At 41.7% G+C, this 26,645-nt stretch overlaps 1 protein-coding gene across 2 annotated transcripts in view; it reads right to left on the bottom strand.

Annotated features, from left to right (window-relative positions):
- The window catches only part of rfc1 (replication factor C (activator 1) 1), a 59,012-nt gene extending 32,592 nt beyond the window's left edge, over positions 1-26,420 (bottom strand). Inside the window, exons 1-13 of one of the 2 annotated variants that reach the window (XM_078399814.1) lie at positions 26,356-26,379; positions 22,360-22,446; positions 19,088-19,204; positions 18,854-18,929; positions 14,729-14,836; positions 13,547-13,782; positions 9,698-9,772; positions 9,059-9,136; positions 6,198-6,294; positions 4,454-4,866; positions 3,477-3,584; positions 1,324-1,503; positions 920-1,024 (exon numbers count right to left, since the gene is read on the bottom strand). In XM_078399814.1, coding sequence (XP_078255940.1) covers positions 920-1,024; positions 1,324-1,503; positions 3,477-3,584; positions 4,454-4,866; positions 6,198-6,294; positions 9,059-9,136; positions 9,698-9,772; positions 13,547-13,782; positions 14,729-14,836; positions 18,854-18,929; positions 19,088-19,204; positions 22,360-22,446; positions 26,356-26,358 — 1,683 coding nt within the window. In that variant the 5' untranslated portion in view covers positions 26,359-26,379. Of the gene's footprint in view, positions 1-919; positions 1,025-1,323; positions 1,504-3,476; positions 3,585-4,453; positions 4,867-6,197; positions 6,295-9,058; positions 9,155-9,697; positions 9,773-13,546; positions 13,783-14,728; positions 14,837-18,853; positions 18,930-19,087; positions 19,205-22,359; positions 22,447-26,355 lie in introns of both variants that reach the window. The other variant, XM_078399823.1, reaches the window with a different exon arrangement.
- Between the last annotated feature and the right edge of the window lie 225 nt (positions 26,421-26,645).

Raw genomic sequence — 26,645 nt, 5'->3', positions numbered from 1 at the left:
ACATATGTTGTTTTATGGTTACTAAATGAATCATTGATATGCAACTGTATGAAAAAGACTTTGGATGAACATTCACGTTAAATTTATCAGGATAATCCACATGTGGTGCAAAGATCAACTTCAATCAAGTTTACTTACTGGGGAGCTGTGCGCGCCGTGGGAGCATCGTGCAGCCGTGCAGCAAGTAGAAACTAAGGACTCCCCTGCCCGGTGGGCCCGACTCACCCACCGAAGAACCGTGACGTGGACCGGAACCTGCATGGTAGGCCTGATTCGCCCCCACAGGCCTCCCAGGAGGTTGTGGAGAAGCCGGGCGTCAAAGGGTGCCTGGACCAATGGAGCTAGGGCCTCGGCAGCCGACAGAGCCTCACAATGGCGGCAAAACCATGCGGGATGCCCCACGGTCATTGTGTGGGAGGGATGGGGAACAACGAAGGAGGACCCGCTGTTGGAGGAGAAAGAATAATGAAGGGGAACTGCCGTGAGGTGGGGGGGGGAGAAGAACAAAGGAGGAGCCGGCGGGGTACTTTGTAACTTTGTCAGCGCCATATGTGGTGACTATTTGCATACCTCGGGTTTGCAAACAAAGAATTTCACTGCCTTGTCACATGTGACAATAAAGTATTCCATTCCAAATTACCTACATAACTGGAAAGAATTCAGAATGCTCTGCCACCAAGAGAGAAACAAAGTAAAACTGCCACTGAATTCAATTAAGATATGTTGGAATTTGATCACCATGTGATAAACCATTGTAAATATTGACTACTTACTTCTTCAACTCATAACCGTAAAACAACAGCCATGTTTTTGTTTAAGCAGAAAGATACCAGTCCTGATCAGCTCACATGTTCCTCATGTTCTTGTGCAGGACACAAAACTAAAATGTTAGAAAGTACTTAGTCTCTTCAAAACTGACCTCTTCTTCAGCTGCAATCTCATACTTGGACCTCTTTCCTGGCATTCGACGAATCAGATTCAACAGCCCATCTTCATCGATCTGTTTTGTTCGAAAACTTTCTGCCTAAATTATTTTTTAAAGGAAATAAAATACTTAATTTGAATGAAAAAAGATCAACTACTTATCTGATGCTTTCAGGATGCAACAAAGGACAAAATAACATCAAAAATTTGTAAAAGCAACAATGGAAAAAAACCATGCAATTTCCGAGTTATATGATTACAGCAGTGCACCAGTTTTTTGTGGCGATATTAAAGATCACCAACACCAATGCTACTATTATCAGTAGTATTGAAATCTAGAGGTATCAATTGTAACTCACATATTTTTACGGTTGGCATTCCCTACAAACAGCTACTCACTTTGTCGAGTTTTGATTGCCCACCATCGCGACCAGTAACCAGGTAATTTGTTTTCTTGCTAACATTTCCTGTCAGTTTCCCTCCGTGGCGCTCAATTAAAGATTTTGCATCATCGCGTTCCATGGATTCCAAGACTCCTGTAATGACGAACGAAAGACCTTCCAGGCAATTTTCAGCTCCCTTAATGACAAGAATTTGTAGTCATTACAATCGTAAAATGCAAACAATTCTATGCGAGGGCTCATGATGTAGAAAGATGATATGACAGAGCAATGCAATAGACAAGAAGATAGGGAGGAAGAACTATCTCCTGTCAAAAGATGAGTTTTGTATCCTTTTTTAGGAGAGCAAAAAAGTTGGAAAAGCCATCTATTTTCTGGAACCATTACACAAGCTTGGATGTGAGATTAAAGATCTTGTTAGAGGAAATGCCTCCAGGAGATGGTACTGGGGAAAAATGAGAGCTCCCTTAATGTGCACTGGAGATACTAAGTTGATAAAGTTAAATAAGGAATAGAACATAGAACAGTACAGCACAGGGACAAGCCTTTCTGCCTTTGCATTCCAGGCAACTGCCACCTTTGTGTATAAAATAATATCCCACACATTCTCCTTTAAACTTCCATCACCGAACCATAAAACTATGCCCTCCAGTATTTGACATTTCCACTCTGGAAAAAAGATTCTAAATGTCTACCCCAACTAGGCCTTTCATTATTTTATAAACTTCTATCAGGTCTCCCCTCAGACTCCTGAATGTATGCTTTGAAACTTCTAGTTCATTCTGATCAAAAGGTACAATCATTACTTTTATATACCAAAACCTATAATTTCAGTCACACTCTAAAACAATTCTTCACTTGAACATAGAACAATACAGCACAGGAACAGGCCCTTTGGTCCACAATGTTTGTGCGGAACATGATGCCAAACCAACTCTTTTCTGCCAAACATAATCCATACCCCACCACTGCCTACAGTTACATATGCCTTTCCAGAAGTCTACTGAATGTCTCTATTGTATCTGCCTCCATCACCAGCCCTAAAAAATGTTCCAGGCACTCACTGCCGTGTTTAAAATAACTTTCCCCGTACATCTTTTATCCTGCAAAAAAAAAGTTCTAACAGTCTACCCTATCTATACTTTCTTAAATTTATATCAAGCCTCTCCCCCAACCTCCGATGGTCCAGAACAAAAATAAAATCTAAATTTGTCCAACCTCTCCTCAGAGCTAAAAGACTCTAATCTGGGCATCTATAAAGGTAAACCTTTATAAAGTGTCTCCAAAGTCTCCACAACTTCTTGTGATGGGCAGCCAGAACTGCAAGCTAAACTCCAAATGTAGCCTAACCAATGTTTTTCCAAAGATGTAACATGGTTTTCTGATACGTATTCAGTGCCCCAACCAAAGAAGGCAAACATACCATATGCCTTCTTTACCATTCTATTTACTTGCATTGCCATTTTGAGACAAAGGACTTACACCCCAAGATCCCTCTGTACACCAGTGCTCAGGGCCCTGCTGCTACCTGCATATTTTTCTCTGCGTTTGACCTCTGAAAGCACAATAGCTCACACTTGCCCAGATTAAACTCCATCTGCCATTTCTATGGCCACATCTACAACTGATCTCTATCCTGCTGTGTTCATTGATAGCCTTCTTCACTGTCCACAACTCCACTGTGTTGCCTGGAAACGTACTAACTGTCCCATGTACACTTTCGTCCATGTCATTTATATATATATTTTTTTATTTTATGTTTTAAATCAGAGGTCCCAGCATTGATCCTTGCGGAACACATACTGGTCATAGACCCCCAGCCAAATAGCCAAAAAGGTTAGAATTTCTATCCACTGTTGAAATGCACAGTTTTTCTTGAAGAATATTATGAATTCAATGGTTCATTAATACAATTATTCAAGATCTATGAAACCAATGGAGATTACATGTACTAAGATCAACCATGGTTCTCCATTTAAATACAAACATATTCATATATATGGGCAACACATACAATAAAACAATGCAATGGCCTTTAAGTGTTTTTGATCAATGCAAATGAACACTGTACAAATAACCATCCTTGGGTTTCAAGCAAGTTTTCATTGAAGTTCTACAATGTGTCGTAAATGAATGTTGTCGCTCTCCTACCTGGGGGATTTCTTTTGACCCCAAAGCTCGTGGGCCATCACGATTTAAAAAGCTGCGATAAGCTAAGTAATTCTGACGCTTCTTTTCAGTATCTTCTGGGCTCTTGGACTAAAGAAACAAAGATGCAAATACAATTCGCACAACACAAAACTACCCCAAACAGATTATCTCCCAAATTCATACATTTCTGCTTTAGATCTTTCAAAAGAACCACAAATCATCCTACCACAACTACAGAGCAGTCCTGAACTACTCTCTAACTCATTGGTGACCCTCGGACTATCTTTGATTGGACTTTACTAGCTTTACTTTGCATTAAACTTTATTCCCTTATGTATCTATATAGTGCAAGTGACTCGATTGCAATCATGTATTGTCTTTCCGCTGACTGGGTAGTGTGCAACAAAGGTTTTTCACTGTACTTCGGTACACGTGACAATAAACTAAACTTACAATAAAGTAGAATAAAATTAAACACACTCAAGACTCTGAAAACGCAACAAACTCAGCAATACATCAAACAGACTTGCCAACTGGCTGTTAAAGAAACTTTAGTAAACTTATTTAGTATATTTGACTCATGTCAATTTGGTCCATCTTTATTCTCTCAAAATCTAAATTAACCCTTCTTTAATAGCAGCAATTTGGGAAAGTTCAAGACATGTACTTTCTGTTTAATGGGTCCAATACCAGAATCATACTTTCCTTTTCCCCTCCACTTGCTCACTCAAGCAATTTCTAAACTGTGACCTAGTAAAAAGTCAGAAATCTATTTTTCACCTTAGTGTGAAGGAAATCATAATCTGAAAATGATATAGCAGGCACCCAACCCAAGATACAGTAACCCGAAACATCACCCATTCCTTCTCTCCCGAGATGCTGCCTGACCTGCTGAGTTACTCCAGCATTTTGTGAATAAATCGATTTGTACCAGCATCTGCAGTTATTTTCTTATACTACAGTAAAATGCTTCCTACCTCAGATTTACTTGGGGATACTTTCTCCTTTGTGGTTGGTGAAACAGTTTGTTCCTCCTCCTTTCGAAAAACTTTCTGCTCGCTTTTCTTTGAAGAACTAGTTTTCTCCTTTTTGGGAGAAATCTTTGTTTCTCCTTTCTTTGAAGAAAGGGTTTTCTCCTCTTTCCTTGGAGAACTTCTCGTTGCTCGGACTGGCTTCGTTGGACTGTCCTTTATTACTGTAACTGACTCTACTTTACGCTTCATGTTGGCCAATTTTGCACTCACTTTTGCTGGGGATGCTTTGTTAAGTGACTTTTCCATATTAGTACTAGAAGATTCCATTGAAAGTTGGGAAGAAATCCTCGTGCTCTGATATTTACTGAACGTTTCACTGCAGTTCTTCACGTAATCAGCTTCACTCAACATCTTAGCTGAAAATGAACAGAGGCTGATCAGTGGTACACCAAGGCATGGACAAGAGTAGGTGGATCCCTTTCCCATGACATGGCCATGCAAAGGAGCAACGGTCACTCCAACCCCGAAATGGTATAATTGCACTTAACAGCACACTTGGTGACTTGGTAGTTTGGATTCAGAACAGGTCTGCCTCCGTTGTTTGTGATGTGCACAAATAACTTGGCCAAAAATATAATTAGGTTGGTTGGTAACTTTGTGGATGACACAAAACATAGATGGAATTGGAAACGGTGAATAAAGGTGTTAAAAAATACAGCCGCATAGAGATCAGTTACTAATATGAGCAGAGAAATGACAGAGTTGAAACCAGGCAAATGTGAGTTGTTGCCCTTTGGGAGGTCAAATACAAGGCAAAAGTACAGTTAATGGTATGAGCTATGACAGCGTTAATATAGAGGGAGCTTGAGTCCAAGTCCATAGTCCCTGAAAGGAACAACATGGGCAGATAAAAGTAGTAAAGAAGGCATGTTGGTACATTTGCTTTCTTTAGTCAGGGCACTAAGTACATAAGTTGGCAAGTCATACTGCAGCTTGATTAAACTTTGGTTTGTCCACATTTGGAATAGTGTATTCATTTTTGGACTCCCCATTACAGAAAACATGGAGGCTTTAGAGACAGTTCAGTAAGGTTTACCAGGATGCTACCTAGATTAGGTGGCATTAGTTACAAGGAGACATTGGAGACATTTTTTTTTTGTCTCTGGAATGTCAGAAATGAGGGAGAACTGAGAGACATGATAGCAGCGTTTAAGAGGATTTTCGACAGGCATATTAATATGCAGGGAATGGAGAGCTATGGATCTATGCCTGTGGATCAAGGCAATAGTTTAATTTGCCATCATGTTTGGCGCAGGCATCGTGGATTGAAAGGCCTAATCTTCTGCACAGTTCTATATTCTAATGGGCTAAATGCCCTCCTTTGTCACAAGTCAATTTAAAATCCCATATTTTTATCATTTTGTCTGATCTGCCGTTTGTCAACCCCATAGATGTGCCATCAATAAACTCCAGCAACATGTTTTTTGTTAAATTATATATCAAAATGGCAGATATTTCTATTGGGAGAATAAAGAAAACCAGGAAAATATGAGTGTCTCAAAAATAATTACAGGCACTCTTAGCTCAAAACTCAAATTAGAATCTGCTGCCGTCTACTCTAAAAACAAATGACTGACCCAAGGAGGCTGAAAATCAATGGAGTTGATAGATGCAAAGTATTAAACAGAATTGACTCAGCAGTTCCAGAAAGAATCTAATCTTGCTATGTTTAAAAACACATATTCACCTGAATGTTCTGCTGTCTGCTCATCAGCCGTTTTTCTAGGTTCAGCCTTTACAACCAAGGATAAAGATAACTCCTGGCTTTCAGGATCCGTTCGTGCCTGAAAAGGATCAGAATGAAGTCAATCAGATTCAGGAACAGCTTCCAACTCGCTATCAGACTCTTGAACATAGAAAATAGGTGCAGCAGTAGGCCATTCGCCCCTTTGAGCCAGCACCGCCATTCAGTGTGATCATGGCTGATCATCTAAAATCAGTATCCCGTTCCGGCTTTTTCCCTATACCCCATGATTCCGTTAGCCTTAAGAGCTAAATCTAACATCCAGTGAATCGGTCTCCACTGCCTTCTGTGGCAGTGAATTGCACAGATTCACAACTCTCTGGGTGAAAAAGTTTCTCCTCATCTCAGTCCTAAATGACCTACCCCTTGTTCTTAAACTGTGACCCCTGGTTCTGGACTCCCCCAATGAGAAGATTTTTCCTGCATCTACCCTGTCCAATCCTCTAAGAATTTTATATGTTTCTATAAGATTCCCTCTCATCCTTCTAAATTCCAGCGAATACAAGCCCAGTCGACCCATTCATTCATCATATGACAGTCCCGCCATCCCGCGAATTAACCTGGTGAACCTAAGCTGCACTCCCTCAATAGCAATAATGTTCTTCCTCAAATTAGGAGACCAAAATTGCACACAATATTCCAGGTGTGGTCTCACCAGGGCCCTGTACAAATGCAGTAGAATCTCCTTGCTCCTAAACTCAAATCCACTCGCAATGAAGGCCAACATGCCATTGGCGTTCTTCACTGCCTGCTGTACCTGCATGCTTACTTTCGGTGACTGATGTACAAGCACATCCCAGGACTCTTTACACCTCCCTTTTCCCTAATCTGACACCATTCAGATAATAATCTGCCTTCCTGTTCTTGCCACCAAAGTGGATAACCTCACATTTATCCACATTATACTGCATCCACCATGCATCTGCCCACTCATCCACACTATCCAAGTCACCCTGCAGGCTCATAGCATCCTCCTCACAGCTCATGCTGCCACACAGCTTTGTGTCATCTGCAAACTTAGAAATGTTCCATTTAATTCCCTCATCTAAATCGTTAATATAGATTGTAAATAACTGGGGTCCCAGCACCGAGCCTTGCAGCACCCCACTAGTCACTGCCTGCCATTCTGAAAAGGACCATTTTAATACCTACTCTTTGCTTTCTGTCTGCCAACCAGTTCTCTATCCATGTCAATGCCCTACCCCCAATACCATGTGCTCTAATTTTGCCCATTAATCTCTTGTCAAAGGCTTTTTGAAATCCAGCTACACCACATCCACTGGCTCTCCCTTATCCATTCTACTACCAAAAAATTAGTCAAGCATGATTTCCCCTTCATAAATCCATGGGAACTTTGACCGATCACATCACTACTTTCCAAATGTGCTGCTATTACATCTTTAATAATTGACTCCAGCATCTTTCCTAGGTACACACAAAGTGCTGGAGTAACTCAGTGGGTCAGGCAGCATCTCTGGAGAGAAGGAATGGGTGACTTTTCGGGTCGAGAGTCTCAAGAGATCCTTCTCTCCAGAGATCCTGCCTGACCTGCTGAGTTACTCCAGCATTTTGTGTCTACCTTCGATTTAAACCAGCATCTGCCGTTTTCTTTCCCACTACCGATGTAAGGCTAATTGGTTTATAATTCCCCGTTTTCTCTCTCCTTCCTTTCTTAAAAGTTGAGTTAAATTGGCTACCCTCCAGTCCACAGGAACTGATCCAGAGTCGAGGGAACATTGGAAAATGATCACCAATGCATCCACGATTTCTAGGGCCACCTCCTTGAGTACTCTGGGATACAGACCATCTGGCCCTGGGGATTTATCTGCCTTCATTTCCAACAGTATACCTAACACTATTTCTGACTAATGTGGACTCCCTGCAGTTCCTCCCTCCCACTAGATCCTCGGTCCTCTAGTATTTCCAGGGGCTCTAGGAATCCTCTTTACTGATCATATCACTCCTTTGAATTGATACGGTTTTATTCCTTAAGAGACATGGTTAACACGAGGTATTTTATTTGTCATGACTTGCTGTGACAAATAGTTTGCCACATATTCTTCATGTGACATGAATCCTAGCATTTGCCTCACATGCCCTTGGGACTCACAACTACCAACAAACAGCTCAATGTAGGTTGTTATGGAGATTTGATTCCCTGCGGCAAAATAAGTGACTGAATGAATAAACATAACCCTAAAAGCAAGTCAGATAAGATCAGTCTTGAAAGGGATTGGTATGGTCATCTTTCCTATTCACCTATATCTTTTGTTCTGACAACCAATTTTCAATTTGAAATGTTCCCTTCTCTTCCCACTGATGTAGCCTGACCCCACACTATTTCCAGCATTCTCTGCTTTACATTGCCAGCAGCTGCAGGTTCTTTTTTCGGTTTTCATTTAACATAGAAAACAGGTGCGGGAGTAGGCCATTCGGCCCTTCGAGCCAGCACCGCCATTCAATATGATCATGGCTGATCATCCAATATTAGTACCCCTTTCCTGCTTTTTCCCCATATCCCTTGATTCCCTTAGCCCTAAGAGCTAAATCTAACACTCTCTTGAAATCATCCAGTGAATTGGCCTCCAATTCAGATACGGGTACCAAGTTAAACATACAGAAATATATTCCTACTCAAGACTTATCCAAGAAATTGTAAAAAACTTTTGTAGCATTGCGTACAGAGCATTTTCAAACAAATAACCACAGTTTAAACACATTCATAAGCAATAATTATTCCATTAGCTAGGTAAATCCGTTTTAATCGTTTAAAGTAAAACAATAGATCCAGTTTCAGAAATCACCTTTTTACTTTTGGGCAAGTCATCCAACATTGCCAATGTTCTAGCAAATTCCTCATCTTCGTGCAACTGCCGCTCCAGCTTAAAAAAAGTTGGAAACTTAGAATGTCGTTAGAAAATAACGAGACAAAAATCAAGCAATCAACGTTACTAACACAATCGACACGAGTACAATGACTCGTCAAGGACAAACGCCTATCAAAGGGCAATAAAGTTTCTCAATCAAGAGCAAATGCATTCAATAGGATTGACTATCCCAATCAGAAGCCCATTAGCAGGAAGTGCAAGGGAAGATTTCAACTAATGGAGGCAAGAATAATTACAACAGAGCAAGACAGATTGAGGTGGTCCATAAACGACACTGTGAAAATGGATGAGGATTCATGTTGAGGTCTATCGTGCTTTGTGCAAAAGAGGAGGAAAGTTACATATTGCAGAATTACTACAAAATTGACTGCAAACAATAACCCGAGAATAAAGATGACATTCCAATGACTGGTCCAAATTCAAACAAATAACAAAAGTAGAAGATATTCACTTCTAGTTAAACCTATTGTTCGGTACAATGTATAAAAGTCAAGATGCACCAGAAGGAATTGCTTGTATCTTCCCTTCGAATACAAATGTTTTAGCTTCAATTACCTCTGCATCTTCATCAAGTTGCAGCTGGCGAGCAAGCTCCTCGTCATCCGCAGTGGAATCAAAACTGGGAGACGGCTAAGATCAAAAGGACCAAAGTTAATTCATCTCACCTTTCCCATTCAGACAATTGCTAATGTTTTGCATCACACACAGTACTTATTCTCCATTCCCAACCAAAGTGACAAGTTCTTGCACACCTCATCTATTTGGTTATATGCCACATCCTAAATACCCAGTCTCACCTTTGAGCATGCAATTAACAGGAATTACAACAAATTAACACACAGAAATCTGTAATCCAACCTTTTCTAATCCAAAATTTCAATTAATCCAGTCCCTATATTCTCATTTTGAAAGAGGTCAGGACTGGGATACCCCTGGTATGATAACTTAGGACATCATAGTCAGAGGTTAAGGAGAGATCTAATAGGTATATAAAATTATGAAGGGCATAGATAGGGTAGACAGTCAGAACTAGTTTTCCCCAGGATGAAAATAACTAATACTAGAGGGCACATTAAGGTGAGAGGGGCAACGTTTAAAGATGTGCTGGGCAGGTTTGTCTTCACATAAAAGGTGACTGGAACATGTTGCTGAGGGTGGGGGGTGGTGGTGGAGGCAGATATGATAGTGGCATTTGAAAGACCTTGGATAGGCATATGGATATGCATGGAATGGAGGGATACGGCATCATGTTTGGCACAGACAGTGCGGGTCAAAGGGACTGTTCTTGTGCTGCATTATTCTATAGCAATATTCTATGAGTGTTTTATCTGTTGGTAGATGGATTAATCGCAGATGATAAATTACCCCGTGTAAATGGCTGGCACGGAAATCAGGGTGGAATTGATGGACGCGAGACGAAAAGTCACAGCAAAAATAAGGGAATGGGATCGATGGTTTTCTCCAAAACAGGCATGGAAGCCTTCCTTCCAGCCCCTTAACTATGACAAATAAATAGGAGAATTAAATGAGACCATTCCAAAGATGTATTATGACATTATAGGAATTATAGGAGCACCAAGGACCCTTGTGTATTCAAATAAGTGGTCATGGAGAGTCAGAGTGATAGTGTGGAAACTGGCCCTTTGGCCCAACTAGCCCACACCTGCCAACATGTCCCAGCTATACTAGTCCCACCTGCCTGCATTTGGTCCATATCCCTCCAAACCTGTCCTATCCATGCATCTGTCTAACTGTTTCTTAAATGTTGGGATAGTCACTGCCTCAACTACCTCCTCTGGCAGCTTGTTCCAGACATCCATCACCCTTGGTGTGAAAAGGGTACCCCTCAGATTCCTATTAAATCTTTTCTCTTTCACCTTAAACCTATGTCCTCGATTCACAAACTCTGGGCAAGAGACTCTGCATCTACCCGATCTATTCCTCTCATGATCTAAAACACCTCTAAGATCACCCCTCATCCTCCTGCACTCCAAGGAATTGAGTCCCAGCCTACTCAACCTCTGGCTATAGCTCAGACCTCCCAGTCCTGACATCCTCGTAATCTTCTCCGAATCCTTTCCAGCTTGACAACATCTTTTCTATAACACGATGCCCAGAACTGAACACAATACTTTAAATGTGGCCTCACCAACGTCTTACACAACTGCAACATGACCTAACTTTAAACTCAATACTCTGGCTGATGAAGGCCAATGTGCCAAAAGTCACAAATTCAATTAGACGTCTGCTGAATTAGCCAACTTTAATCATGGGCAGGAACAAATTTGACTTTCATACACCAAGAAAAATGGTGCCAGAACAATAACCTTGCTCCGAACATCAGCTAAATCAAGGAGCTGATTAATGACTTCAAAAAGGAAAACCCAGGGTTCGTGAACCTATCTTCATGGGTGGGATGGGAGCCGAGAGGATCGACAACTGAAGTTCTTGGCCACACTTATCTCAGAAAATCTGTTCTGGGCCCAGCACATTGATGCAATCACAAAGGTGATTCATCAACACCTCTACTTCCTCATTAGATTAAGAAGAACTGGTATTTTGCTAGTTTATTTTTAAACAAGTGTACAGTAGAAAGCATACTGACTGGTTGCATCACGCCCTGGTTCGGTAATTTAAATGCTCAAGAACAAAGAAGGCTATAAAAGTGACTCGTTCATCACAGATATTGATCTCCCCACCACCGAAGGGATCTATGAAATGGGATCTCAAAAAGGCAGCGAATATCAGGGCGGCACAGTGGCAGAGTTGCTGCATTACTGCACCAGAAACCCGGGTTGGATCATGGCAACGGGTGCTGTCTGTACAGAGTTTGCACGTTCTCCCTGTGATCGTGTGCATTTTGTCTGGGTGCAGTGGTCTCTGCCCACACTTCAACTTACAGGTTTGTAGGTTTATAGGCTTCGGTAAAATTGTAAAATGTCCCTAGTGGGTAGAATAGTGCTAGCTTATGGAGTAATCGCTGATCAAAGCGGACTCGGAATGTCGAAGGCCTGTTTCCACATTGTATCTCAACTAAACTAAGTAACCTGATCAAGAACTCTGCCCAGTACCTACTCCCATTTCCATGCTCTATCATGAAAGGAAAGGAGAGGTCGAGTAGGCTGGGCCTCCATTCCTTGGAGCGCAGGTGGATGAGAGGGGATCTTATGGAGGTGTATAAAATCATGAGGATAGATCAGGTAGATGCACAGAATCTCTTGCCCAGAGTAGGGGAATCAAGGACCAGAAGACATAGGTTCAAGGTGAAGGGGAAAAGATTTAATAGGAATCTGAGGGGTATCTTTTTCACACAAAGGGAGGTGGGTGTATAGAACAAGCAGCCAGAAGAGGTAGTTGTGGCTGGGACTATCCCAACATTTAAGAAACAGTTAGATAGATACATGGATAGGACAAGTTTGGAGGGATATGAACCAAGCGCAGGCTGGTGGGACTAGTGTAGCTGGGACATGTTGGCCGGTGTGGGCAAGTTGGGCCGCAGGGCCTATTTCAACACTGTATCACTCTGATTCTATAAAACTAAAGTATATCAAAGAACCTCACTACTCCAGCCACACTCTCATCTCGCTGCCACCATAAGGAAGGAATCGAAGCCAGAGAATCATTATCTCCAGGTTTAAGAACAGCTTCTTGCCAACAACCATGGGCTCTCATGGAGATTACCAGAACCACACTGCACAACGTTCCCCAGCAACAAACTACTATGGACTTAATAGTTTGCACCAAACACTTTGGTTTACGCCATTATCGTCTGGTTAACCAGTTTTACTGATAATCTGTTTATTGTATATTTGCTGCGATGTTGCATTAATGTGCCTTTAAAGCTGCAGTTTGCAAGGAATCTCACTGTTCCATTCCCTGTGCATTTGACAATTAATCACTTTTGACTGTTGAATAATTACTAAATGCACTGGCCATGGCAGGACCCAACCAAATAAACCAAAATGGGTTGAACTTCGCTACCCAATCAGCTAGTAACTTTGTTTATTTTTATTAAAATATTGTTGGAAATTAATACAAAAGTATAAGCCTTCCCATGCCCTCAATTGGGATGCTCTGCAAAGTCTAACAACCAATTAACACGCATCAACAAGAAATGGCACCATGAAGAATAGCTGCTGACAAGTGTGATAATGCTACAGTAGAGAAAAACAAAAAAAGTGTACGGTACAACAGATCTGAAGATCGTGGCCGGCCAAAATGAGGAACTTTATGCAAGTGAATAAATGCAAGAAGGGCAAAAAAAGATTGTGTGGGGTTCTGAACTAACAGCACCCAGGTTAAAAAAGACAGGTTATACTTTGGAAATGAAGCCTACTACCTAGTTTAAAACAGAATCATTGATAAATACAAGAAGAATAGGAACATAATGCAAACAATCCTTACTGCTTTCCTTTTGCTGGCCACCAGTTTTTTACTTGATCTGTGCACACTGCCCAAGCCAAAGAAATCTTCAACTGACGTGGCTGTAACTTTTACTGGACTTGCTGATTTGAGCTTCGTTGGTTTGAGTTGTGATTTTGTATCTGCGGTTCTTCCAGATCCTGACGTTCCAGGGTGACCACCATTTTCCCTGGATTTCTGAGCCACCTTCTTACTTTGCAAAATGTCATCCTCGTCATCTGAAGTTAGAAAGGTAAAAAGGAATGTGCCATTCTCAGGTGGTAAATGGAACAAGTGACAATGAGAGCTCCCAGCACTGTTTTTAGACATTATTACACAAAACAAATAATCCCAATACCATCATGTAGAATATCCAACCTCTAAATGTGGACGACTTAAACCACTTCGGCACATTGTTTGAAGTTTTGAGAAACACTGGTAATTTTTTTGTCAGTTCTATACAATTAACTTGGATGAAAATTCAGTACAATTGACAATTTTACTATGCCAGATACCATCACCATGGTTGATGGTTAATTCCTAGTCAAATCACATCTAGTCCACAACTAATTTGCAACCAACTGATATACTCAGTGGTGTACAGTTCAATGCCTACTTTACAAGTACAGGATGCCAAATACTTTTAGATATAGCAACCAAAGTTCAATCCTTTATACACTTGATTATTCATATTAAAGCAGCATCTTCTTTTAAATGCTTGCACTCAATTCTATTCTCCAAACATTAATAATTCAGGGAGGGAAGCCAATTAAAAGCTTTGGTTGAAAACAATTTGCCAATATCCCTGCCTCAGTAGTGGAGAATAGTAGATCCAATAACAGTCTAGTTTATCAATGAAGACTCCAACATTTACAACACAAGTAACTGAAAAGCACATGATCGCAGTGCATTCAAAATCTAGTGTTTTGACAAATTGCTCCAACATGATTGTAAGTTTACCCATGTCATAGTTGCATCATCTACAAAAAAATATTGATTTTGAAAAAGATTGGAGCTCATCAGGAGCAGTCATGCCCAATAATCTAGTTGTGCTTTCTGATCCAGATTAATGGACAAAAGAAAAGCAAGAAATAATGAGAGCTCATGCAAACTGATGTCATACTGCATTCTCTCAAAAACAGATCAGAATTACCTCCAGGAACATAGATCAAATCAATTTCTTACCAGTTTCAGAAATCACCACAGGTTCTGCTTTGGAGAATTTTGTATGTTTGGAGGAAGACGACTCCTTTTTGCTTTTCTTTTCTGGGGGTGATGCTTCTGGTTCAGAATCTGCAGTACAGCAATACATGCAAAACAAAAAAACACATTTCTTTACACGTAGCTCACCTTTCGTCAATACAAATATGCTCAAAGCATGCTGGAAACAATGAGTACACCCTTGCCCAGTTAACTATTTGGTAGTGTACTAATCACACAGATATAGAAAATCAAGGTTTCTTTGATAGCATTTGCATTGGAAGCAAAACTTGAACCGACTTGGAAAAATGAAGGGAGGATCACAACTTCAAGAATCGTACTATGGATATTAAATTCATCGGATACTGGGCTTTTCTAACACACAATAGTGCACTTTTGCTGTACAAGAGAGTTCTCATGTTGGATAATGGCCTAGCAATTTCATGATCAAATACCAACATTGTAAAAGAAGGAACTGCAGATGTTGGTTTACACTGAAGATAGACAAAATGCTGGAGTAACGTCACCTATTCCTTCACTCCAGAAGTGCTGCCTGTCCTGCTGAGTTACTCCCAGCATTTTGTGTCTACCAACATTGTAATGTTGTGCGTGTGAACAGCCATTCGGGTCCCAGTACCAGTAAACTGGGATTGTATCCTGGGTGGACACAAAAAGCTGGAGTAACTCAGCGTGTTAAGAAGGGTTTCAACCCAAAACGTCACCTATTCTTTTTCTCCAGAGATGCCATCTGACCTGCTGAGTTACTCCAGCTTTTTGTGTCTATCTTCGGTTTAAACCAGCATCTGCAGTTCTTTCCCACACATTGTATCCTGGGTGTTCTTCAGCCCTTCCAAGGTGGTAATAAAGGAGATGGACAAAAAACATACATATAACCTGTTCACGACACTCAATGTTAAAAATGAATTATTTTATTTATTATTGGAACATGATCAACACGTCTAAGTCAGTAGTTGCTGCAATTAAATCACAAAGAATCAGTCTCGTTGTACAAGGCTACAACAGGTCAGACAGCTGTTTTTTATTAAATGACAAATCCATGAGTTTCTCATCATTATTCACAACAGCTCCTTGTACCTGGCACACTATTGTACATAACACCATTATATGAAAACATTAAAGTCAAAAACCATAGTATTAAGTCCAAGGTCAGCACATCCCATTGCACAACCAAATACTTTTAGAATTATATCAATGCATGCTTTTAAATAGAGAATATACCAAATGACCTAGATAGAGCTCTTAAGGATAGTGGAGTCAGGGGGTATGGGGAGAAGGCAGGAACGGGGTACTGATTGAGAATGATCAGCCAAGATCACATTGAATGGTGGTGCTGGCTCGAAGGGCCGAATGGCCTACTCCTGCACCTATTGTCTATTGACCTCCTTATGGTTTAAATAACAGAATATCCAATTTGTATAACAAATCATTTGTAATTTAATTAATTTTGCAAACAAGTGAAATGTTTCACTCACCTATCACATTAGATCAGATGAACCGTTCTATTCAACTAAGAACCACAATCAATCTGACAACTGGGGCATAAAATAACCCAAGAAACACTGGCAATAAACTCTTTCTTCCAAGAAGATACTTTCACACAGTTCACCCCTGGTTACTAAAACAAGAGGAACTTTCCATCAACAGGTTCACAGTTCAGATGAATGGGAGAATTGCATTAACAATCGAAAGACAAAAGGTGGTTCAATAGCTTCTTATTGGGCATATGAAATGTTATTGCGTCTTAGTGCTATGACGGGCAAGGATTAGAAGATCAGAGGTTGAGATTCTCACAGCACACCAGGGGCAGGCTGCAGAGTTAGCAGAATGCACTATTGATATTTTTGTAGCGGTCTCTGGGGATTACGCCACTCCTTGGGTCGAGCCTCTCCGCACTAGATGGACAGGTCTGGGGGGGGGGGGGGGGGGGGGGCCTGAGCTATGGGGTTTCCCGGAGGGGCAGAGATCATTCCTTAGTCTGCCTCGTGACTAATGTAAATAAACAGATGTAAATAAACAACTTTCCTGAATCCTAGCCTCATTTCACACCCAACACCGATACACTTTCCAAAATTCCCACCCCTCTAGAATAATCCCAACGGTTTGGAAGGTAACAAATGTCACAGTGCCTTTTCAGACATGAGAAATAAGGAAATAGAGACTAGGTAGATTAACATTGGTTGTTAAAAAGAGATGTTGTGACAGACCACCTGCAAAGTCATCCGATTCAGAAACATAGCATAATCAGGCAGAGTGAACCTGATTTTATGAAGATAAATATCACATTTAACAAATAACTTTAAAATGTAGATGGAAGTATGGAGGATTAAGGATAAATAGTAATAGTCCATATTTTCTTCCAAAAAAAACATCTGATGTGGCACCAGCCAAAAGATTGTTACAGAAATTATGGGGTTGTATGAATGTCACATTTTAACATGGGGAAAGGATTGATTAAAAGAACAATGAGAATAAACGGATAGTTTTCTTTTCTCACACATTTACTGGTTGGATGCCACAGGGGCCAGTGGCTGGTAGCAGCTTACAAGTTTCGGATGAAACCGAATGGATGAAACATACCCAGCTTGCTGATCAAACAAAATTAGGTAAAAGAAAAATGAGTGAGAGAATAGCAGACACTGTCAAGTAATACATCAAAGTTAAAAATGAAATGAATGGGCAGATGAGGGTAGAGATGGAAGAGAGACTGGGCAAATGGATGGCTATGCACTCGACTTCAACCTACACTAAAACTTTAGAAGTGTACAAGATTCCAAAGGCAATTGACAGGGAAAATGTAGAGAGGATGTCTTCCCTCATGGGGGAATTTAAACAATGGAATATGTTTGTGAAATAAGGGGTCACCTTTCTAAGATGGAGATAAAGTGGAATTTCTTCCTCGAGTTGAGAATCTTTGGATTTCTTCATCCTAGAAAGGTTGCCAATCAATACCTTTGTGGCTAAGATGAACACACCATTGGACTGTCTAGTGGTAACAAAGAACAGGCTGGAAAGTACAATCGAGGACAAATTCAAAGCAGCCATGAACTTATTTGATTGGCAAAGTATGCTCGAAGGGTCCTATGCATGCATTTCTTACTTTTTAAATAAAAACAATAGTTCAATCACTATTTGAAAAATACCAAGTGTTGGTGTACTGAAGGATCTTCATCTGCTGATGCACAGAAAGTAAACATCTAAGACTTCAATCAATCTGAAGAAGGGTCTCGACCCGAAACACTACCCATTCCTTCTCTCCAGAGAAGCTGCCTGTCCCACTGTTGCTCCTGCATTGTGTCTAACATCAATCAGGAAGGTTAAGAATCACACAACAGTGCTCAATGCAAAGAACGTAAAGCATAAAAAAGGAAAACTCATTTCTAATGCACAAACCATTGACGTATACTACCAGTTATAGTTTCAATATGCAAAGAAGGATGTTGTTGCTTAGATCTCAGAGCAGCGTACATTCAGCAACTTATTTTGTAGACTGGAGGGATAATCCTACAAAGAGACAGCAAAACTGCCACAACTCAAAGGTTAGAAGAGGCAATCTTACCAAACCATTCAAGATTCAAAATGGAACTGAATGGATGACAACAGTTATTTCAGCTCACTGGAGAAGCCAACACTAGAGGGCGCCTCAACATAGATAATTTGCCATTCAGGAAGGAAAAAAGGACAATTCTTTCATGTAGGGAACATAAATATTTGCAATCATCTGAACAACATTTCTGCCATTAATCTGTTTTTGAATACTTAAGGGAATCAGAGGATATAGGTACCAGGTAGGAAAGCGAATCTGATCTGCAAGTTTGACTGGAATCTACAAGGAGCAGACTAAAGGCAGCAATTTTGTCTACTACTTGCTACAATCAGAGGATATGGAGCAGTGAAGCAGAGCCTGAATCAGAGTAGAGATATTTATCATTAAAACATGGGTTGTGGACATATTGACATTAAAACAAACTGCCCAACAGCAGCAAACAACAATCTAATATCATTATGGAAAGGAAGAAAAACTAGAAACTTCCCTTGTGCCTTCTTCCCCACAGGTTAGATGATACTTAGATAATGTTCTAAATACTTTACCTGAATCATATATAATGTGTTTTTTCCTGTGTACTGGCTTTTGTTTGACTGCTTTTGAATTGCACGAGTCCTTTCTCTGAAAGCATAAAGCAAACAGACTGGTCAGTCCTGATGACAAACAGGATCCACTCCATATTGCCTGCTGCCTTGGATGCAAGTTGGCAGGCATTCAATATACACATTTGATTGAATCAACGTGTAACTCAGAACTTTACAAAAATGACATAAACTAACCTTGACATCAGCTTTCTTCATATTTGACAACCCTTTGCCAACATTTTTCATTTTGTTCTTTTCTAAAGCCTCGCCCCCGGGCTTCTTTTCCGTAGGAGCAAAAAACCTTCGGATGTCCTGCGAATAAAAATTGCAACATTTTTCACTAAGAACTGAAAAGTCATAAGAGTCATGAAGTCATACAGCTTGACAGACAAGGAAAAATGTAAACATCCTAAATGAGAGGGGGAGAGAAAGAAAAATTAGAAGATGGGGCTGAGACAACAGAAGGCACAGCCATAAAATCTGGAAGAAAAAGACAAGATGCACAAGCTGGTATTGGAGGGACACACTGATTTGTACTGTGGATGAGCTCAGAGTTGAAAGGATTTCAGTGTGCAAGTGATCAGTAAATGGGATGTGTGCAGTTAAAGTACAAACTATGGGAAGTCTTGACACAGTGCCAGAGTAGGGATCGCCCTGCCTTGGTGATGTTGTCATTATCCTCCACCGCCGTTCTGTGCTGCTTCAGGCCGCATCTGACTTGCACACTTGTCTGACCTCTGTGGGGCCTCTCGTGGTGCCTGATCCACGTGATCCATTGTGCACACCCCCTGCAAATGCGCTATCCCCTCCCCTCCTGCAACCATCAGTGTACTGGAGTTGAATTTCAGAACCCCAAGAGCACTTCCAAGCTCACACACCACTCACCAGCTCTGATCTTGGAGTTGGGCTACTTTAGGCTACTCATATCAGTGACGTGGGTTTCATCCTGACCTCCTGTGTTGTGTTTGTGTGTATGTGGTTTGCACAGAACCTCCATTGTATTACAACTTCCACAAATTCTGTGTCAACCTCTCCATGACAGGACTTTGAACACTACAGCACATGAATGCCCCCTTCGGCCCAATGTTTGTGCCAAACATGATGCCTAGCTGAACTAATCATATCTACGTGCAAGTGATCCATATCCTTCCATTCCCAGCAAAACCATGTACCTGTCCAAAAGCTGCTAATATATCTTGTCTTGGCCTTAACAGCCTGACCCAGTGCTGCCACCAGGACAACAGGCTAAGGCCAAGATAAGACTCAATATCTGTAATAACGATACTTGGACACCAAAAGTGGCCACCAGAAATGTGCCAACTATGTGCACTTCCTCAAAAGCAGCTTTTTTTTTAAAAAGTAGTTATCATTGTACTCTAGTACTAATGTATGCTTGTGCTTATGTATTGTATTACTGAATTGTATGCAAAACAAAGCATTTCACTTGATCTAAGTACATATGACAATAAAGAACTATTGAATTATTGAATTGATTTTGTATGACTCCCAATACGAAACCCTCCTACAACTAAACACTAATACCGATCACGGGGGGGTCACATACACTGAGATTTTAGATAATAGTAACTCCCTGCTGTGATCAGTAAAACAAGACTCTTCTGTGCTAACAGAAAGAGAACGAGATCAAACAACCCTTAGCTGCACTTATTCTCTCAATATTCACGAGTGGAAAGATACCGACTGATTTTGACAACCCTATCAAACATGGATAACTAGATTAATTGTAATAATGGACAGTCTTTTCTCTGACTGGATAGCACACATACAAAAGCCTTTCATTGTACCTCAGCACATAACTAAATGAACTCAAAGTTTTTCAGTAATATTTCTTCCATACAAAACAGTGGACATTTTCAATAATAATATTCATAATCTTGATTCGTCTAGATACAACACACGGGGAAGGAAAATCAAATAGTTAATCAATCTCAAGAAATTAGGTAGAGACAAAGGCTGAAAAGTGATGTGGAATTAGATAAGGGAGTAATGGTGGGCAGAAGGAAAGATATGGTGATAGACATGTAGACAATGGGAGAAGAAACCCAGCTGGAAGGCATGTGAATGATGGGCAGATGGAAATGGGAAAGATAAACAAGAAAGGTTACGAGAACCAATGTGGACCAGTAGAGGTGGGAAAGGAACACAGAGTGGTTATCAAAAGTTGGAAAAATGGAATTTGAGCCGTTGGGACTTCAAGTGAAATACAAGGGGTTATTAATCTAGTTTGCGTTTCGCCTCATGTCGGCAGTGGAGATGGCAGAGCAGACAGGTCAGTGTGGGAATGGGAAAGATAGCACCTCAATTCCCACTCAGATTTCAGCACTCAGTTGAGTCTGATCAAATCCTCACGTCTAGAATTGAAACTAGGCTGCATCGTGAAATAAACAGAAACATTGCATGCTTGGTTCTCACTTGCACCAGGCTTTGGATCTCCTCAGGTTTTGCCCTGATACAAGGGCTGAAATTGTTTCTGCAGGCATCAAATTAAGCATAGAATGGACTCAACTGGGCCTGTACTTGCTGGAGTTTGGAAGAATGAGGGGGGACCTCATTGAAACTTACTGAATAATGAAAGGCCTAAATAGAGTGGATGTAGAGAGGATGTTTCCATTAGTGGGTCGAGGACCAGAGGCCATAGCCTTAGAATAAAAGGACATGCCTTTAGAAAGGAGATGAAAAGGAATTTCTTTAGTCAGAGGGTGGCGAATCTGTGGAATTCATTGCCACAGATAGCTGTGGAGGCCAAGGCAATGGATGTTTTTAAGGCAGAAATAGATAGATTCTTGCTTAGTAATATGCATAGGCGTTATGGGGGAAGGCAGGAGAATGGGATTGAGAGGGAAAGATAGATCAGCAATGATTAAAAAGCAAAGTAGACTTGATGGGCCAAATGGCCTAATTCTCCCCCTACAACTTAAGAACTGAAACGCCCAACATAGCAGGGCTGTTTGCTGCCTTTTAATAAAGTCAAAAATAAAGGCATTTGGGTGAGAATATTCTGTTCTTGCAATGAGGCAAAGAGGTTCCTCACTCCATTCCTTCTTTTACTGATGCAGTCCATAGAGACTTCTGTTTGGAAACCCAGTCACTGTTGCTTCAGGGGAAAGAATCTACTTGTCTAGTGTTTCTGTACGTTCATGTTCCAGGCTCATTTGACTCTTAATCACACCTAATGCCAAGAAAGAATTCCAAATTCACGGTAGTTTTATATGCAAATACAAGGGGAGCAAACGTGGCACTGGTCACTGCTGTGTACGTAAAAGACGACACTAAAATAAACACTCAAACTAACAACTACATTGAGATACAAGGATGCAAGGATCCCCTTTGGGGATACAAGAAACTGCAGATGCTGATTTACAACGACAAAGTGCTGGAGTAACTCAATGGTCATGCAATATCTCTGGAGAAAATTAATTGGTGGTGTTTCAGGTCGTGATCCTTACTTTGAGATAATCAGCTCGGTGTACAGGCATCTCACATCTCAGTGGTCGAGTAGAAACATATGCACCAGCTTCATACCAATTCAATTCCTAGTTGAATATTCATCTCAATTAACTTTAGAGACAGTCTGCAAAACCAACACAACCACTACAAAATGTATGAACTCAATAAATTTTTTACAAAACATTCACTTAGACTTTGTTGTAGAGAAAGTCCAATAGCAAAGAAAAGAAAATTAGTTTACTACTTCCTCTCTTTTTAATTTTTGGATCTCAAACAATAAAGGATGGAAAGGGACAAATGCAATTTTAACTTTAGGACCACTCGAGTGGTCAAGGGTGAAAATGAAAATAAATTGCAACACTGAAGTAAAAAAAGTATGCAAATTTTTGGAAACTTATTCAGAAGATCTGGAAGTCCACCTTTCAATAACCTCCAATTTCAAATTACCATTAAAACCAGCAATTTCGGAAGATTTTGATGCAGGGATTGAAGGCTTTGTGGCCAAGTTTGCATATTATACAAAAATAGGTGGAGAGGTAGGTAGTGTAGAGAAAGCAGGGACTCTGCAGGAGGACTTGGACAGATTGGGAGAGTGGGCAAAGAAGTGGCAGATGGAATATAGTGCAGCAAAGTGTGGAGCTTTGCATTTTGGTGGTAGGAATAAAGGTGTAGACTATTTTCTAAATGGAGAGAAATCAGAGGTGCAAAGGGACTTGGGAGTACTTGTGCAGGATTCCCAAAACGTTAATCTGCAAGTCGAATCGGTAATAAAGAATGGCAAACATATTTATTTCAAGAGGGCTCGAACACAAAAACAGGAATGTAAAGCTGAGTCTCTAAGACGCTGGTCAAGCCGCATTTGGAGTACTGTGAGCAATTTTCGGCATCATATCTGAGGAATGATGCGCTGGCTCTGGAGAGGGTCCACAGGAGGTTTACAAAAATGATTCCGGTAATGAGTGGGTTAACATATGATGAGCGTTTGATGGCACTGGGCCTGTAATTGCTGGAGTTTAGAAGAATGAGGGGGGGACCTCATTGAAACGTACCGAATAGTGAAAGGCCTGGATAGAGTGGATGCGGAGAAGTTGAGCCAACTAGGATTTATTCCTTGGAGCACAGGAGGATGAGAGGTGATCCTATAGACGTGTATAAGATCAAGAGAGTATTAGATAGGGTCAATGCCTACACTAGAGGAATCAAAAACCAGAGGATGTAGGTTTAAGGTAAGAGGGAAAAGGTTTGATAGGAATCTGAGGGGCAACTTTTTTTTTAATACACAAAGGGTGATGGGTATGCGGAATGAGCTGCCAGAGGAGATAATTGAGGCAAGTACTACCACAAAATTTAAAAGATATTTGGACAGTCACTTAGATAAGAGCCTGGATATAAAGATATGTGATCATGGAGGCAGGTGGGACTAGTGGTGCATGTTGACAGGCATGGGCAAATTGGGCCAAAGTGGCTGTTTCCATGCTGTGACTCTGATGTATCTACACACAATTTATATCCCTCCTTCCCAGCATATTTATGTGCCGAGCTAAAACCCTCTTAAATGCCACTTGTATCTGCCCTCACCACCATTCCTGGCAGCACATTCCAGGCACCCTGTGTGTGTAAAAAGACTTACCCTGCATATCTCCTTTAAACTTTACCCCTCCCACTTTAAACTGTGCCCTCTGGTCTTTGACATTTTATCCTAAGGAAAAAGGTTCCTATTATATGCTTATAGATTTCACCTTCATTAATCTTAAAACACAAGAAAACCTGATTTGCCAACAGAACAAGCAGTCAAAACCTCCAATGGCCTATATTTTTTTTATTTTTTTTTAAATCAAAAATTGTTTACTTTTCACCCCTTTCTTCTCAACCTGCACTGGCCTCACATCCAACAGCATTTATTTATATTCTCACCCATTATCACTTTTGTAAATGTGAATTTCACAAAGTGTCTCATTGAATATGTTCAGAGATAAGTGTCAATCAGGAAATGTTTTTCCTAGTCTCACATAGAACACCAAAGACTTTGAACATCACAACATTATGTTTCTGCATTTGTGATCAGTTGCGATTTCTCAAGGTAACAATCCACAAATTTTAATAGAATTATAATCCTATTCTCATCCCCATCTAGGCCTGTAGCCTGATCACTTCAACTCATGCTCACATCAAAGTGCCCTTCACAAATCACGACTTTCAACCACAAGTAGACCCATTCAAGTTTGCCGATGATACGAAAATAGGTGGAAGGGCAGGTAGTGTAGAGAAAGCAGGAACTCTGCAGAAAGACTTGGACAGGTTGCGAGAGTGGGCAGAGAAGTGGCAGATGGAATATAGCGTTGCAAAGTATGGAGTCATGCATTTTGGTAGTGGGAATAAAGGAGTAGACTATTTTCTAAATGGGGAATCCAGAAATCAGAGGTGCAAAGGGACTTGGGAGTGCTGGTGCTGGATTCCCAAAAAGTTAATCTGCAAGTCGAATCGGTAGTAAAGAAAGCAAACTCAATGCTAGCATTTATTTATTTCAAGAGGGCCTGTATACAAAAGCAGGGGTGTAATGCTAAAGCTCTTTTAGGCGCTGGTAAGGCCGCATTTGGAATATTGTGAGTAATCCGGGCACCATATCTGAGGAAGGATGTGCTGGCTCTGGAGAGAGTCCAGAGGTTTACAATAGACAATAGGTGCAGGAGTAGGCCATTCAGCCCTTCGAGCCAGCACCACCATTCAATGCGATCATGGCTGATCACTCTCAATCAGTACCCCGTTCCTGCCTTCTCCCCATACCCCCTCACTCCGCTATCCTTAAGAGCTCTATCCAGCTCTCTCTTAAAAGCATCCAACGAACTGGCCTCCACTGCCTTCTGAGGCAGAGAATTCCACACCTTCACCACTCTCTGACTGAAAAAGTTCTTCCTCATCTCCGTTCTAAATTTACAAGAATGATCCCAGTAGGTTAGCCTATGATGAGTGTTTATCGGCACTGGGCCTGTACTTGCTAAAGTTTAGAAGAATGAGGGGGGACCTCATTGAAACATAAATAGTGAAAGGCTTGGATAGAGTGGATGTGGAGAGGATGTTTCCACTAATGGGAGGGTCTAGAACGAGAGGTCATAGCCTCAGAATTAAAGGACGTTCTATTAGGAAGAGGAGTAGAAATTCCTTTAGTCAGAGGGTGGTGCATCTGTGGAATTCTTTGTCACAGAAGGCTGTAGAGGATGTCAGTGGATATTTTTAAGGCAGAGATAGATAGATTTTTGATTAGTACGGGTGTCAGAGGTTATGGGGAGAAGGCAGGAGAATGGGGTTAGGAGGGAGATAAATCAGCCATGATTGAATGGCAGAGTAGACTTGATGGGCCGAATGACCAAATGCTACTTTCATTTTTGACCTGATGAGCTGTATTGAGGAGGTAGGCAGGTAATTAAGCAAGGTTGAGCTCTGTTAACTCGGCCCGCTGAGAGCCTTAGTTCAGAGAAATAGATGACCTAGATTAGTGAGCATGTTGTACGAAACGTCACCCATTCCTTCTCTCCCGAGATGCTGCCTGACCTGCTGAGTTACTCCAGCATTTTGTGAATAAATACCTAGATTAGTGACGAGGTTTCGCGTGGCGCAGGCAACAGTCAGGGTTGTCGCACCTGGTGATGGCTGAGCAACCCCACCGCAGACAGCGAAAACCCGCATTGGACCAGGGAGACACATTCAACGGCAGCGGGGCGGGGCGGGGAGAGGCCGCCAGCGCGGACAATTCTGCCCGGCCCATGGGCGCCCTGTCCCGGTAACCGGGCCGATGCCGCCCCGAGGCCAGCGGACACGGGTGGTGCCGCCGCCGCCGCCGGGATGTGTCTGCAGCCCGACCCCGACACTGCCCCGCCCCGAGCCCGGGCCCGAAGCTGAACCCGCCCGCCCGCCCCCCCGCCGGTCACTGCCCCTGCCCTCCCGAGGCCCGCACCGCACCGCACCAGGCCCGGCCAGGCCAGGCCAGGCCCGCTCACCATGGTGATGTGATGGTGTCTCCTCCGCCACTACATTTGGCGCCAACTATTTCAACGCGCAGGCGTGCGGCGCGCGGCTATGACGCGAGTTCCAGTGACCGGCGCCCAGTCCCGGGTCAAAAACACAAACACACAGACAGGGTGTTGCAGTAACTCAGTGACACCCCCCCCACCCAGCACCCCCCCCCCCCCCACCCGACACCCCCCCCCCCACCCGACACCCCCCCCCCCACCCGACACCCCCCCCCCCACCCGACACCCCCCCCCCAGCACCCCCCCCCACCCAACAC

This window comes from Rhinoraja longicauda, chromosome 1 (assembly GCF_053455715.1).
Source record: "Rhinoraja longicauda isolate Sanriku21f chromosome 1, sRhiLon1.1, whole genome shotgun sequence".
Lineage (NCBI taxonomy): Eukaryota > Metazoa > Chordata > Chondrichthyes > Rajiformes > Arhynchobatidae > Rhinoraja > Rhinoraja longicauda.
This window is presented reverse-complemented; position numbering and strand designations above follow the sequence as displayed.